This window comes from Ylistrum balloti, unplaced genomic scaffold, assembly GCF_031769215.1.
Source record: "Ylistrum balloti isolate Yb309-2 unplaced genomic scaffold, AGI_CSIRO_Ybal_v1 Utg369576, whole genome shotgun sequence".
In the NCBI taxonomy this organism is placed as follows: domain Eukaryota; kingdom Metazoa; phylum Mollusca; class Bivalvia; order Pectinida; family Pectinidae; genus Ylistrum; species Ylistrum balloti.
The window spans coordinates 665845-683812 of NW_026781869.1; the positions used below are offsets into that span (position 1 = coordinate 665845).

Here is a 17968-nt window from a genome sequence, read left to right on the forward strand (position 1 = left end):
GATATTTGTAACAACATATAATCATGTTTAAATATCCCACTTCTGGTCAACGTCCAGATCTCTAAATAAATAAATTGATAAGTCACAGGATAATTCTACAGAGACCGCTAATATGGCGGGTTTTCACAAAATATCACTGCAAGAAATATCATTATCTGTTTGTTTTAAACGAGACATAGAGACGTTTTCATTGAATTATAGATATTGGATAATACATTTCGTCGAACAGTCGTCGTTTTATCGGTCTCCATTTACAGGATGTGTTCACGTCCCACTGGTCAATATTTGTGTTCCTGTAGAAAACACACTTCTTCTCTACGGGAGTGCACATAGATGGCCGGACGCTGGGGTTTGTTTTCCGTAGAAGTCAACATCCCTTGTTTCCATAAGCAAACGTTATGCCATGTAATGTTTCCCACTTTTGATAGTTACAATTATCAAAGGCCATTAATTTTAGTTGAATATTGGACATTCTAGTGATTGACGAAAGTTACATTTTACTCTTGTCTATAGGTCATCTACATGGCAGAGTTTGCAGTTTTGCCTCTGTGACATAAGTCGCGTGATATCCTTTTTTATTTATCTGTTTTATTTATTTATTTTAAAGAAAAAAAATATTATGTGGTAGAGATTAGAGCATATCTTTATGAAATAACAATTGACAAATTTCAACATTTCTTATTGAAACATCAAGTGATATATCTTAGAGTGTTATATTTATCTCACTAAATATCACGTAACATGATTTGCAGTGTTATCTCACTGCAATATCACGTAACAGATTTCTAAAAATATTTTTCCAATGAAATGCCATGTCACATTCTCTACAGTGATATCTCACTAAAATGCCAGATGATATATTTAAAGGTATGTATCGTTATTTCTTGTCACATTTTTCTATTTTTACCGAGATACAAATGTTATTTTTGTCAATCTAATGCATTCGTCAAATAGCGATGAATGACTTCAAATAAGCAACTGTGATTGATACTAATTCAACCAGCGTTATGCTGGAGTGAGATACATATTTTCTGTGATAATGTAACTTAGATGCTTCTAAATATTAAGACCAACCCAAGATATTTAGGTAGGTAACATCAAAGTGAGGTATGTGTCCTTTTCATTTATATAATAGATATAAAGTGACTAGTTTTCGACAATTTACCCATGTTAAGATAATTTGTCTACTTGTATTAAATAAAACGAAAGAAATGTGTTATTTGAAAATCAAAATAAAACATGGTAGAAATAACAGAATCTTTTGTGTTCTGCATTCATGCTAATTAACGAACCAAGACAATTTCTCTCAGCTACGGAAAGAAAGAAAAATTTAAATATTCAAATATACCTTGAAATGTTCATAAGTGTCAAATTTTCGAGATACGCAGTACACTAAAATATGAATATAAATATTTAAATGGTGTTTCGGTTTATCTAAATTCGATTTTGGAGAAATTTGCATTAATCATGAAATAATAGATTCGTCACTTTATAAATAGTATGATATACAGTGCGGACTTAAAGTTCGGCTATTCGTGGAATTGACAAACAAAACATGCCCGGATGTTTAGGATCGGTGCCAGATGCGGAGCTGCTCATTCTCACCTTCAAGTTCATTTAAACAAATCAATTCATTTTATAGTTGTTTCGTTTGCTTTCTTATTTTTTTTCATCTCATTTAGCATGTTTTATTGTATCAATGAACACTTTCAACATGCATTCTTATCATACTTTTTATATGACAAATATTATTCACAACCCCATTTGTCATCGCTTGGGTATTTGTTATTCTAACACTATAGAAAAAAACATGTTTGGTGAGTTTTATTTCCAAGTAATTTCATATGATAGCCTATCTTAAATTTATTGTACCCATTAAATCGAGAACATTTTATGAGATCTACACAAAAGCAATTTTAACACATCAAAAAGAGATACGATCTCACTTTTGTGTTTCCTTTTCAGAAATCTCTTATCGTTTTTATTCAAATGACAGACAGAGCAAAAGAGAGTGACATTTCCTTTTAAGAAGACTGGGTACCAGGTACCCGTGTGTGAATACATTCCTACAAGGATCTAGATAAGAATCCAATTTGTGTCCAACAACAAAAGCTATCATATACAGCCAACGTGACTGTGTACATTTCATTTGAGGGCCCATTGTGCTGGTATTATTGAGGGTGTTACATTCGACAAAGGATGAAAAGGATACAGGATAATCAATGTTTAAACCAAGTCCTTCAGTCGGACAACGGTCAAGCCCTTCAGCCACTCTCGACCGGTAAACCACTTGACCAATACATCGATGTTTTCTTTTTCTGTTAGCGCTTTCGTGGCTTTAACTATTGTGTTCCTTATGGTAGTCTATGAAAATGACGTACATGTGTTACAAATAAGTATGTTGGTAGATAAACATAAAAACACAATTTATGGGTGTTGTAGAAAATGTCTTTTAAGGTATATAATAAAAATTATGTTTTCCTTAACCTGTTTCAATATTTTATTTGTAGAATTTTGTCATGGTTCATTTAGAAAGTGTTATCATGATTAATTCAAATCTAATATATCAAGTCGTATTACACGTAATCCAGTTTTCCTCATCTGAACTGCCGTCAGAGGACAAAGGGGAGGTAATCCGGTAAAATATACAACGGCTTACCTGGACAGATCACCAGAACTTATTACATCTTATTACACATTCATCCCATATTAGTGTACCAGTAAATTAGTCTCGCTTCTTCACCTCCCATTTGCATATTTTTTTCAATCCCTCATACAACACTCCATGTTGTCAACTTCCCCCATCCCATCTATCAGATTTTAACCGCTAACCTATATCCAACACCATCCCACTAGCTGGTACATCCATATCACTCCCACTAATATCACAACCCTTCAGCTTGTACATTTAGTTATATTCCACTGATACAGATCCCGTCCCTTCCCACTAACATCTACCCTCTTCCACTATCAAAATTCCTACCCTTCTCACTAAACTAGAGTTCAGAGTTAGCCCCTCCCCTCCCCCTCCCCCTGTCCCTCCCCACCCCCACTAGGTCCTAATCCCTCCAACAAACCTTAATCCCTGCCCCTTCTTATAACTTCTTATCTTCATCATTCACTTAATAGATCCCTAACTTTCATAATATTCCAGATCCACATCCCTCCCACTATCCCTTCTCCTAACACTAACACCCTATCCCAGATTCCTACCCCTCTTACAATCCTGATCCCTACCAGTTCAACTAATTAGTATCTCTACCCCTACCAGTAGCCCCCTCATCTCCCTTAAAACTAAATTCCTAAAAAAATACTACCCGACCTCCTTAGCCTTCCGCTTTTCCTATTAGCTATTCCACCAACTCAGATTCTAAATCTTCTCACGAATCCGGATTCTAACGCTTCTCACAAACCTAGATTCTTACCCGTCTCACAAACCTAGATTCTTAACCTTCTCACTAACCTAATTTCTTACCCTTCTCACTAACCTAAATTCTTAACCTTCTCACTAACCTAGATTCTTAACCTTCTCACTAACCTAGATTCTTAACCTTCTTTATAACCAAGATTTATACCTCTCACACTACCTCACATCCCTTTCCCTCAAACTGTTCAACATCCCTACCACTCACTTGACCCCAGATCCCTAGATGTACCCTCTCCACTAGCTTATGCTTCTACCCCTCCCACTGGTTTCTGTTCTTATTCCTCCAACAATCCTCATTGGACTTTCTACCATAAAAGGCTGAGTCTGTCGTAAGTCTCATCTTAAAAATTTTTTTTTGAAAAAAAAATCAGAAATTTCTGCATAAGAAAATCACCGGAATTATCAATTCATATTATGTTTTATAAATGAGTTCCCAAATTTTATTCTCGGACATAGTAAACCAAATACAGACCATTAATCCCTGTATCACCACACATTGTCAATGATATCATCGCTTTACTGGCCAGACTTAATTGAATTGTACCTATTATTTGTGATGTTGTTATGCCACCTGAGGGTTTCAAACACGCATTGGATATCTCTACAAACTTCATTCTGAGGATAACAAAAGATAACAAACATTCCGTAGCGAGTAGCATTGTTTAGGATGATAGAAGGTGGATCGAAGTTGGCATGGTCATTATTTTTTTCTGCCACCCTCGGAGTGAAAAAGAAAATGAATGTTAAAATTGGTTAAGTAAAGAGGCGTTGGACAAATGGCAACCCTTTTCACCTCTAAAATACTTTACACTTTACCCGGAAGCGTATCATTTACTTTTTGTTGTTTACATTCTACTAAAATAGATATCACATATGTAGGTAGGCACATTCCGAAAGAGCTGTTAGCTTAACAAAAAACTCGCTCCGCTTCAAATACTCTAATCTGTTAAAAATATTTGAACAAAAATATACTTGGGTTGAATTTAACAAATCTATTACAGTATTTCTGTAATGTCTAATTTACCAAAATGCGTTTTCAATTCGATCACGTGATCTTATCAGGACGTATTATCAACGTATCCCTGAGGGTATAAAGGTATTGTTTACGTATCAAGGTGTGTGTTTCCTTGTAAATTACCTGAATTTGAAACAGACATCACCTGGGGACTAAGCATGACGTATCTGAGTCCATTCAATTTCTGTCATTCAAACATAATGAAACAGACACCGAAATCAATGACGGACAAAGTTACATTATGAAACTCTATTGTAAATGTGTAATGATGGAGAATTTTTCCAATTCTGAAAATATTTCACATAGTGACATCTGTTACGTATGCGTTATCGAGAAAATGAAAAATATACTCTCTCTGTAACAATAGGTAATAATCAATTTCACAGGATTGCATTATTTAGTTTCAGGACATACATCTACAAAAATCAATAAATCCGCGTCATACATGTCAGAGATATTCGACAAAAATAAAACTGTCACCTGGAAAACAATATCTGATATGATCTATTTCCGACTAATGATTAGTAAAGAATACATTTCCATTTAGGATTGGCCGATAGAGGTCGCTCTGTGATGGAGATAATACTCGCCCAGAGATAAAGCATTGTTATCGCTTAGCAATAAAATAGTTATTCCATTAAATCTCTATGGTTTTTTTCATTATAGACTGGGGCTTTACCAAAAAAGAAAAAATAATAAGAAATCAAGTTGGAAATATTTCAGCAAAAGATTTGTTTTTGCTCTCTTCATTGTCTGTATCATATAGAAAATAATTAAAATCGTTTTAGATTTTGAACGAAGGAATATCGAAATTTAGTGGTAATTGTAAGAGGAAAGGAAGTGGTAGGTGTAGGTGAAAATGTAGTGGTAAGTGTACAGGAAATGTTGTGGAAAGTGGGTGCGTGAGGGATGTAGTTTTGAGTATAGGGGAAAGGTGTACTTAGGTGGAGTGGAAGAGTAGTTGTAATTTTATGGGAGGGATGGGAATGGGGTTCAGTGTAGGGTAAAATGTAGTGGTTACGGTATGGAAATGTAGTGGTTAGTCTTGGGGAAAGGCAGTGGTAAGTATAGGGAGAAAATGAATGGTTTAAGGATAATATGAAGACGGTGGTACAGTTGTAGAGGAAGAAAGTGGCATAATTATGTGGTATAGTTGTAGAGGAAGATGGTGGCATGAGTATGTGGTACAGTTGTAGAGGAAGATAGTGGCATAAGTATATGATACAGTTGTAGAGGAAGATAGTGGCATGACTATGTGGTATAGATGTAGAGGAAGGTAGTGGCATGACTATGTGGTACAGAAGTAGAGGAAGATATTGGCATGAATATGTGATGTAGATGTAGAGGAAGATAGTGGCATGAGTATGTGGTACAAATGTAGAGGAAGATAGTGGCATGACTATGTGGTACAGATGTAGAGGGAGATAGTGGCATGACTATGTGGTATAGATGTACAGGAAGGTAGTGGCATGATTATGTGGTACAGATGTAGAGGAAGATAGTGGCATAAATATGTGATGTAGATGTAGAGGAAGATAGTGGCATGACTATGTGGTACATTTGTAGAGGAAGATAGTGGCATGACTATGTGGTACATTTGTAGAGGAAGATAGTGGCATAAATATGTGATGTAGATGTAGAGGAAGATAGTGGCATGACTATGTGGTACATTTGTTAAGGAAGATAGTGGCATGAGTATGTGGTATAGTTGTAGAGGAAGATAGTGGCGTGACTATGTGGTATAGATGTAGAGGAAGATGTTGGCATGAGTATGTGGTACAGATGTAGAGGAAGATAGTGGCATAAATATGTGATGTAGAGGAAGATAGTGGCATGACTATGTGGTACATTTGTTAAAGAAGATAGTGGCATAAGTATGTGGTATAGTTGTAGAGGAAGATAGTGGCATGACTATGTGATATAGATGTAGAGGAAGATGTTGGTATGAGTATGTGGTACAGATGTAGAGGAAGATAGTGGCATGATTATATGATACTGTTGTAGAGGAATATAGTGGCATGAGTATATGATACAGATGCATAGGAAGATAGTGGCATGAGTATATGATACAGATGTAGAAGAGGATAGTGGCAAGACTATGAGGTACATTTGCAGAAGAAGATAGTGGCATGATTATGTGATACAGTTGTAGAGGAAGATAGTGGCATGAGTATATGATACAGATGTAGAGGAAGACAGTGGCATGAATATGTGGTACATTTGTAGAGGAAGATGGTGGCATGAGTATGTGATGTAGATGTCGAGGTAGATAGTGGCATGAGAATATGATACAGTTGTAGAGGAAGATAGTGGCATGATTATGTGATACATTTGTAGAGGAAGATGGTGGCATGAGTATGTGGTACAGATGTAGAGGAAGATAGTGGCATGAATATGTGATGTAGATGTCGAGGTAGATAGTGGCATGAGAATATGATACAGTTGTAGAGGAAGATAGTGGCATGACTATGTGGTACAGAAGTAGAGGAAGATAGTGGCATGATTATGTGGTACAGAAGTAGAGGAAGATAGTGGCATGAATATGTGGTACAGATGTAGATGAAAGTGACACCCCATAATACAGGAGATGATTACATTAACTGACCATCAAGATATCGCATGGTTTTTCTTGCCGAGTTGACCTACGGTACTTAACTGTTTCAATGATCTGCGGGTTTCAATTGAAAGTTATTTATAGCACAGACATACGGACTCATTAACCTGTGAATTTCAATAAAAAAAATTGAACTCCATTACGCTTCATAAACTTAAATGCTTATCAAACTTAATTTTCGTTTTAGTTTGTTGATGTTCTGTGTATTATTTGTTTACGTAAAATAATATGATAAACAAATACATTATTGAAAGATATTTACATTATTATGCGATGAAACAAAAGTGAACCGTTCCCAGTTTCCAGGAAATCTTGCACAATATCATAAAATTTAATATTATAAATATTCACTGCCATTTCCTTTGTATTGTTTAGACTACATTTGTATAAAATAAATGCAATTGATTAAATTAAATCGCTGATTTATTTTTTTGTGAATTTAGTTCCTTGTCTGTAGATTAGCATACTTCCTCTCATGTATCGTTGATATACATAAATACAAATGATTTAGATATTGTCGAGATTGGTCATTTATTTAATTGAATATTATGGTGCAGGTTCAGATACCATTAGTGTAGAACAGATCATTTTCCAGAATATCCATCAGCCATATTGTATTCGATTCAATTTTAATGTCTGTTAGCGGCTCAAGTTTAAATATTGATATTTTACTTCTCTGTTCACCATTTTTATTTGAATAATTCAAAACTTACTTTAATATCTTTGTCTGAATCATATCATTTTTGTGTGTTTCGTTAAAGTCCTTATCGTTATTACGTCATAGCCATAATTGTCGATATTGCTGACATTTCTTTCACGCTGCTGATTGTTAGCACGTAGACATGATTCTTAAACTACAGAACCATAAACAAGAGAATTGTTTCAAATCGCGATGAGGGGTTGAAATGATTAGAGTACTATAATATAAGTACTCAAACTTCCAATAGAAAAATATTTAGACCACATTTTAATTTTGTGATCAAGCAAGAGTCATATTTGAAGACATACTGAAAACATCACATGTCTTTCCGCTATAATTTTGTGACGTCATACCTTCCCGTGACATATATTTTGGACTGGTTTAAATCATCTCAGTAATAAAAGATTCAATATTATATTCATTATGTCGAGAGTATTAATATTTTCGTGTGATTTTGAGAACAGAATAACCAAACAAATTCTAAATATGGGAATCGTCAGATCAACGTGTAGCAGGCAAACGTCATTGACAATCTTGGCATCTCATTTGTGGCAAATAACGTGTTTGGCAATCCATTTTTTCTATCATTATTTTCTTATGTTTCTTCAGGTAACTTTTGTTGTTTGTGAAGGCCACTAACTTAAATCTAACATCTATTGATACCGAAAGCGACAGTCGGCCATTTTTGTTTATACCCAGATCAAACCTCTGTAATAATTCAGTCTCAAATATTAAAGGTGGCATACAACTGACCTACTGGCGGATATGAAATATAATATAGATATACATAAAGTACCTTTTTCCAACCTAATTCTTCATTCCTTTATAGCGCCAAAACATGGCAGGGAAATGTTAATAATATAACGAAGTTTAACTGCATATATACTCTTTCGCTTTCTATGTATTTCATACATAATAAAATATGATCTTATATTGATCTCTTATTGACAAAGACATCTGGACATAAATATTCCAATAGTAACATGATGTCACCTCAGAATAGGTACGAAGTACGAAAATTGAAATTTTGCATCCTGGTTTTCACTGTTTTTCAATTTGTTTAACTTTACCTCAGTTTGCATTTTCAAATAGTCTTAAGGTACAGATATCATTTCTAGCGAACCGCCATGGACACATACAGACGTTGCACCCATGTGCACCTTGCATGTCTTACATCTATACGACTGAGTACGTTATTATGCGATACTGCTGGTAAAGGCTCGAATGTGGAAACAAACACTCTCCAAGATGTTACCTACCCCCGTATACAGTAACGCGCGACCAAGTAAAAAAATCCGGATCGGAAAATTAAGACGGGCGCAATACCTAGCAAAGAAAACCAGCATACATTGAAGAAAAACGTTTAGTGTATCACTGAACCGCTTACATGTAAAAAGCATATTTGTTAAATTACACCACATTCTGTTGTACTTTAATGAATTCTAACAAATCCGCTCTATTGTACCCTACCTAGTCAAGTCATGTTAATGTATTGTTGTATGTATCGGATTTTCACCTTTCACCTTGACTACAAAAGATTCCTGCGGGTCTTTTTGTTCGTGTTTCTCTTCTCCTATTCGTGCCAATATCATAAAGTTCTCATATACTCTTTTCGGTGGTGTTTTTAGGGGCGGGAAGGGAAACAGATGAAGGGTTTCGTCTTACTTAACAAATGACATATTACCTTTTGAAACATTTCACCGACATGACTTTAAACAGTCCCAGATAAAGTTGTTGCATTTTCTTTGTTTGTAAACAGAGTTTAAATATCTTAAGTCCTAAGATCGGGTGTTTCGCGTCATGATGAAATCATTTTTATGTGTCTGGGGAGAAAACATATCTGTATTTAGAATTTTACCATTCGTACTTCTGTAAATTTATACGTCTGTGGTCTGAATTAATCATCACCATTGTAAAATTGATACCTCAAAAAAACAAAAATAAAACGATACATCTGTACAAATTGTATTATAAAAGGATATAAAAATCATCTAGAATTTTTTGTTTAGCCACAACATAAACAACGGATTGTATTCTAATAACCTGATGATAACAAGATCTTCTCATTAAAGTTCAAGTGGCTTATAAACAATTTTTTTCACCCATGGACTCTTTCCTTTCAGAAACTAGTATGGAGCTCATGATCAATTTACTTTATATAGCTACTGGTAAACACTATGGAGATCTATACAAATATCTATGGAATAAAAATAGCACAAATTAAGACAGGACGGCATGATCAATTCAAGAGACCGACATGGCGAATAAATGTCAAGATGAAGGCATGACGCAAGGAATAAGACACGAAAAATAAACCAACATGGAGACAAAACATTGTGATGGAGACAAGAAACCAACACGGAGACAAAACATTGTGATGGAGACAGGAAACCAACACAGAGACAACACATTGTGATGGAGACAAGAAACCAACACAGAGACAAAACATTGTGATGGAGACAGGAAAGCAACACGGAGACACAACATTGTGATGGAGACAGGAAAGCAACACGGAGACAAAACATTGTGATGAAGACAAGAAACCAACACGGAGACAAAACATTGTGATGAAGACAAGAAACCAACACGGAGACAAAACCTGGCGATGGAGACAAGAAACCAACACGGAGAGAAAACATTGTGATGGAGACAAGAAACCAACACGGAGACAAAACATTGTGATGAAGACAGGAAACCAACACAGAGACAAAACCTGGCGATGGAGACAAGAAACCAACACGGAGACAAAACCTGGCGATGGAGACAAGAAACCAACACGGAGACAAAACATTGTGATGGAGACAAGAAACCAACACGGAGACAAAACCTGGCGATGGAGACAAGAAACCAACACGGAGACAAAACCTGGCGACGGAGACAAGAAACCAACACAGAGACAAAACATTGTGATGGAGACAAGAAACCAACACGGAGACAAAACATTGTGATGGAGACAAGAAACCAACACGGAGACAAAACATTGTGATGGAGACAAGAAACTAACACGGAGACAAAACATTGTGATGGAGACAAGAAACCAACATGGAGACAAAACCTGGCGATGGAGACAAGAAACCAACACGAAGACAAAACCTGGCGATGGAGACAAGAAACCAACACGGAGACAAAACCTGGCGACGGAGACAAGAAACCAACACGGAGACAAAACATTGTGATGGAGACAAGAAACCAACACGGAGACAAAACATTGTGATGGAGACAAGAAACTAACACGGAGACAAAACATTGTGATGGAGACAAGAAACCAACATGGAGACAAAACCTGGCGATGGAGACAAGAAACCAACACGGAGACAAAACCTGGCGATGGAGACAAGAAACCAACACGGAGACAAAACCTGGCGACGGAGACAAGAAACCAACACAGAGACAAAACATTGTGATGGAGACAAGAAACCAACATGGAGACAAAACCTGGCGATGGAGACAAGAAACCAACACGGAGACAAAACATTGTGATGGAGACAAGAAACCAACACGGAGACAAAACATTGTGATGAAGACAAGAAACTAACACGGAGACAAAACATTGTGATGGAGACAAGAAACTAACACGGAGACAAAACCTAGCGATGGAGACAAGAAACCAGCACGGAGACAAAACATTGTGATGGAGACAATAAATCATCTCGGAGACAAAATATTGTGATGGAGACAAGAAACCAACATGGAGACAAAACCTGGCGATGGAGACAAGAAACCAACACGGAGACAAAACCTGGCGATGGAGACAAGAAACCAACATGGAGACAAAACATTGTGATGGAGACAAGAAACCAACATGGAGACAAAACCTGGCGATGGAGACAAGAAACCAACACGGAGACAAAACATTGTGATGGAGACAAGAAACCAACACAGAGACAAAACCTGGCGATGGAGACAAGAAACCAACACGGAGACAAAACATTGTGATGGAGACAGGAAAGCAACACGGAGACAAAACATTGTGATGGAGACGAGAAACCAACATGAAGACAAACATTGCAATTAAGACAAGAAACCATGCAACCAGGGTGCATAGTGTTTCATAAACACAATCTGTTTTTCAATATTTCTTGTTATTTTGTTTAACGCGTCAAAGCAATGCAAATTATTGATCGAAAAATGTATCGTCATTCATTTTTAACACGTAGAAGTGAAAGTCACCAAAAGGAAAAAACAAGCAAATGCAATCTTGTCAACAAAAGCGAAATAAAAAAAAGCAAAAAACAAAATAAAAAAAAAAACATTACTTGAAGAAAACAAGGACCAATACAACTTGAAAAGTTCAGAAAGAACAAGACTTTGATATTTTCGAATGTAAGCATCTTCTGCTGTTTTAATGTCAAAGTAATGTCGCGTTCTCTATACGAGAACCAGGTTAATTAAAAACGCATACTTCTAGTCCTACTTTATTTTGATATGAGCACCACACAAATAGGAAAATAATGTTTGCAACGGTTGTAATACTTTTTTTTCATGATTGGCAGGTGTATCCATTACGACTGTGGAATATTATCGTACATCAAAGTCACAGAGAGGCGTCTGTATAAATAAAACACAATTCAAAGTAACATTTGCCCATCATATCAAGAACTTCGATATCTCCAAAACCACATTTGATAAATACAAGAAAAGCAGTGTCAATAGACTTTTGTTGACCTGAACAGAAGATAGATCAATATTTTCACGTAAGAAATGAGTAAAGAGGTAACACATAATTCCCCCCAAATAGCAATTACGATCACCATTCAACGCCGGAAAATACACAAATATGAAACATCAGTTACCCCTAAGGCGCCTCTCTGTGACGACAAACAATATGCAAATACGATTTACTGTGCGAACACTTGAGGACACCCCCTAGCTGACACATACTATTAAGTCATTAACCTTTCGTTACTAGAGGAGGATTTTGCCACAAATTATCTTTAATTTAGTGTGAAATACTCAGTATTGAAATTCTGGACTTTCATTTCTACTATTCCAATCTAATTATGGCAATTTCTTGAAAACCTTCAATTATGTGTTTACTGGAAGTAGAAAGCGGACCTAATTCCATTATGCTTTTCCTAGGTCTGGCTGTATGCCCTTGCGGTACGCCTCACCGCCAATCATTGTCGACGCCACTAAGGAACCAAAAGCTTCGAACTGATGCCGGTGCAAATTTTTCTCAATTGATAGATAATGTTAACATAGCCGGCTTCTAAACGTTTGCATACAAATAAGGAATAAACAATTAACATGAGAAACATAGGGATAATTAGATTTACTATCACTTATTGGTTTTTACCGTGTCTCGTCTGAACGCCAATCATTTAAGGCTAATTCGACACTTCCTCTAGGTGGTTTGCAATCATAGAGTCCAACCCACAAACATTTATTTCAATTTGAAACAATTTAAAATTGTTAAACCGACAAATTATCTGTAATGCTGTTAGTCAGTCTATGAATTGCCTGGTGGCAGTGTTTTATGGTGTTGAATTAAGGACATGATTTCATTTTCTCTTATCCCGCTAACACGTCATCAATTTACACACTAATTCTTATTTCACGCCCTTTTTGTCACAACATTAGACTTTCTTAAGAGCTATTATTATGCAAGTCAGCTAGAAAATATTTCAACAAACGAAGTTTTTCAAAACATTCTCCGCAATGAAATCTAGCATGACACGAATACAGATACAAAAATTGGTTGTATGCACCAAAAGCTTAAAGTATGGGTACCAGATTTGGAATTTGTTCTTTTTTCTTTTTGTACATTGAATATAAGATAAATACTCATTGATTTTCCCCAAATACGTAAACGTTGATGTAATTTCTTTTAATTTTATTTAGTAGACTGAGATTTTTCAAATATTTTTATTACATAATTATGTCATTTTCTGTTAACTTTCACGAGATGTCGTTCACGTAATTCTTGGAAACGCGATCGATGCATCATAACGTTTCATTTACATAAATAAATCTATTAATAAAGAAAACAACATTTGCTCGACTCTTTGGCAACTTGGAAAATTGGAAAAAATATTACGTCTGTAGTTTACCGTAAATAAGTTTATTTTTGAAGTTTCATTAGTTAAGCTTTTTTTCCGAAGATGAAAATATACATAATCATCCATAGTTTGATTAATGACATAGATGTAAAATACTTTATATTTTCTAATAACTACACTAAAATTTACTACCTATATCAACCTTTACCTCAGTCAGTTAAAGACATTAGGACAAGACAATTGGAACTACGTGTATAAGACAGAGTACCATGGCAACAGAGTTCCGATGATAAACATAGAAAATCTAAACCTTATTATTCAAACATTTAATCACAATCGCTACACTGTATGAGAAATGAGTATCAGTACCGAGTATATATATCAACAGCGCAGAAAAAAATACTGGTTAGTTCTGACCACAAATATGGACGGAAGTCAGGTCAAAATACTAGAAGTTAAACACGGAAGGTTACACTTCTATACAGACACCCAGCATAGCCATATCATCCCGTAGATAAGTTTAGAGTATAAAACAGCAAGAAAGCAAAATACAGATGACCAGTATTATCTATATCCAATGTATTTTCTTGTGTGATCTGTGATTGGGAAATGTTAACGAATATGGTTAAATATTCCAGGAAAATCGGAAGGGAAGGACTCGTCAATAATACATCATACAGCTGTTTCGTCCTTCTCGGACTAATCAGTGATGCTACATCATACAGCCGATTCATCCTTCTAGGACTCGTTAGTAATACGTCATACAGCTGTTTTGTCCTTCTAGGACTCGTCAGTGATGCTACATCATACAGCTGTTTCATCCTTCTAGGTCTCGTTAGTGATGCTACAACCACTGCTGTTTCGTCCTTCTAGGACTCGCCAGTGATGCTACATCATACAGCTGTTTCGTCTTTGTAGGACTCGTCAGTAATGCTATATCATACGGCTGTTTCGTCCTTCTAGGACTCACCAGTGATGCTACATCATACAGCTGTTTCGTCCTTCTAGGACACGTCAGTAATACATCATACAGCTGTTTCGTCCTTCTAGGACTCGTAAGTGATGTTACATCATACAGCTGTTTCGTCCTTCTAGATCTTGTCAGTAAAGCTACATCATACAGCTGTTTCGTCCTTCTAGGACACGTCAGTAATACATCATACAGCTGTTTCGTCCTTCTAGGACTCGTAAGTGATGTTACATCATACAGCTGTTTCGTCCTTCTAGATCTTGTCAGTAAAGCTACATCATACAGCTGTTTCGTCCTTCTAGGATTTGTCAGTGATGTTACATCATACAGCTGTTTCGTCCTTCTAGGACTCGTAAGTGATGTTACATCATACAGCTTGATCGTCTTTCTATGACTCGTCAGGGATGCTACATCATACAGCTGTTTCGTCCGTCTAGGACTTGTCAGTGATGTTACATCATACAGCTGTTTCGTCCTTCTAGGACTTGTCAGTGATGTTACATCATACAGCTGTTTCATCCTTCTAGGACTCGTAAGTGATGTTACATCATACAGCTGTTTCGTCCTTCTAGATCTTGTCAGTAAAGCTACATCATACAGCTGTTTCGTCCTTCTAGGATTTGTCAGTGATGTTACATCATACAGCTGTTTCGTCCTTCTAGGATTTGTCAGTGATGTTACATCATACAGCTGTTTCATCCTTCTAGGATTTGTCAGTGATGTTACATCATACAGCTGTTTCATCCTTCTAGGACTCGTCAATCGGAGACGATTATCCTAAGAATATGTCTAGACGAAAATATTCATATTAAGGTAGAGCTCTGAATCAGTGTCAGTTGTGACAGATATAATTACTCACTATCAAAGCTGATAATGATATCTATCCTTCGTTCATATACTGGACGATTTTCATAGAATTTCAGATACTTTTCCGTTGTTGCTATCATACATATGATACAAATGTTGTCATAAAGACAAGTTATCTTTATATGAAATGATACATTATAACTACCATCTTTTCTTTGTTTTAATTCGTTGTTGACTTAGTCTGAACCGACAACGAAAGTCGTGGTGATTACCGTGTAGTAAAGAACCCTCACCGGAACACCTGTTGTTATTTGTGTGAAATCAATTTCGTTTTTTAACCCTGTTCTGGAGGCGGCGTATTTTTCAACCCCGCTCCCCTGATATATCGTCTTTTAAATGTAGATATCTCACAACGTAAATGACTTTATGATCGTTGACATGACGTCATACGATCTGGCCTTGTCTATGAATAAATCTAATTTTTTTATATTGATACCAGACTTTTTCTATAATGATGATCTTGGGTAAACGTACCCATTTGAAATATATTTGATGTTGAATGTGTGAAAAAAAAGAAAAGAAAAAGAAAAAAGATGGGGATGAAAATTGCGTAATTAAACTAGAGGAATGTTGCAGATTTAATCCCATTCTCAAATTCTATTATTGTTTTTACCTCAAACATGATCCTGGTTTTACACCACTCCGAAGCGGATTAGACAACAAATTCATTAGACTGGGCCATACAACCGACTTCGCTTTAATGGAAATTGGAGAAAATGAGAATATAGAATGTTGATGAAAGTTCAATTTGTACAAGCCAACGAAACCAATGTGTAAAGTAATAGAAGATAAGGGGATTGTGAGAAAGTACATTCATCGTAGCTAACACCGTACCGTCCTGTCTGTTTCAAGTCAAAATGAAGTCTTACAAAATGCCCTATGCTCATCAAACTGTGTTTGTTGCAGAATCCATAGGCGTTAATATCATTACAAATCGTATTATCTCGCGCGATTGTAAGGTTTCGTTCTATTATAACATTCTATCAGAACTAAATTAAACATCACGGTGTTTTTGTGAACATTATATGGAGAGGAAACATTGCGTCCGAACTCGCTCGCTGATTGATTAAGTCTCCAAAGGCGATTATTTGATATAGAAGAACGTCTTTGTATAGTATCGACAAGAAAATAATGTGAATCCCAAAGAAATAGATATCTGGGCTCTAACAAACCTGAATTAACCAAATAGAAATGTATTGGAAAAGCACGCATGATGTATCTCCGTATTGTTATTTCTTTTTCTCGGATAATAAGGAATCAAATTGCTAATAGGTGTTCTTCTTCGTTAAGCCTTTTACTTACCCACTGAACATCTGATACTAGAAACAGCATCCGACTGCTTGCCGCAAAAAATAATTTGTCCGACTTAGTGTAAGGTGCGGATGCCGGCACAGAAAATCCGAAGGCGAAATCTGTTTAGAGTTGGCTGTTTGATGAATTGCGGCGTAGTTACAACAATGTCTTTAATGAGAGAGAAAGCCAGTGCACAATCCGCGATTGATACGAATCAGGTGTCCGATCGTCGCCATGACAGATGTATTCATCTCTCTTGTGGACCATTCTATTAATTACTGTACAATTGGTATTTGTTTGGATTTTAGCCGCCTCCAGGAAAGATTCTAAATTCCTCTAGTTGGTGTTTGAGAGAGTCTTTGTTGTCCAACATTTTTTAGCTTTACCTATTTGGGTTTAAGTGTATGATTCTTAATGGCGGTCTTACTTTAGAGTAACTATAGCTTAATACACACCCAAAACTTACACACCACAACCTTATACACCAAACCTTATACACAGAAACCTTATACACCAAACCTTATACACCAAACCTTATACACAGAAACCTTATACACAGAAACCTTATACACCAAACCTTATACACAGAAACCTTATACACCAAACCTTATACACAGAAACCTTATACACAGAAACCTGATACACCAAACCTTATACACAGAAACCTTATACACCAAACCTTATACACAGAAACCTTATACACAGAAACCTGATACACCAAACCTTATACACAGAAACCTTATACACCAAACCTTATACACAGAAACCTTATACACCAAACCTCATACACCAAACCTTATACACCAAACCTTATACACAGAAACCTTATACACCAAACCTTATACACCATACCTTATACACAGATACCTTAAACACCAAACCTTATATACCAAATCTTATACACCAAATTTTATACACAGAAACCTTCTACACAGAACTCTTATACACCAAACCTTATACACCAAACATTATACACAGAAACCTTATACACAGAAACCTGATACACCAAACCTTACACACAAAATATTATACACCAAACCTTATACACAGGAACCTTATACACAGAAACCTTATACACAGAAA

General features: G+C 36.1%; 1 protein-coding gene across 1 annotated transcript in view; it reads left to right on the forward strand.

Moving 5' to 3' along the window:
- Positions 1 to 10798: 10798 nt before the first annotated feature.
- LOC132565590 (uncharacterized) overlaps positions 10799 to 17968 on the forward strand; it is a 37045-nt gene continuing 29875 nt past the window's right edge. Inside the window, exon 1 of the mRNA XM_060230239.1 lies at positions 10799 to 10966. Coding sequence (XP_060086222.1) covers positions 10799 to 10966 — 168 coding nt within the window. The remainder of the gene's footprint in view (positions 10967 to 17968) is intronic.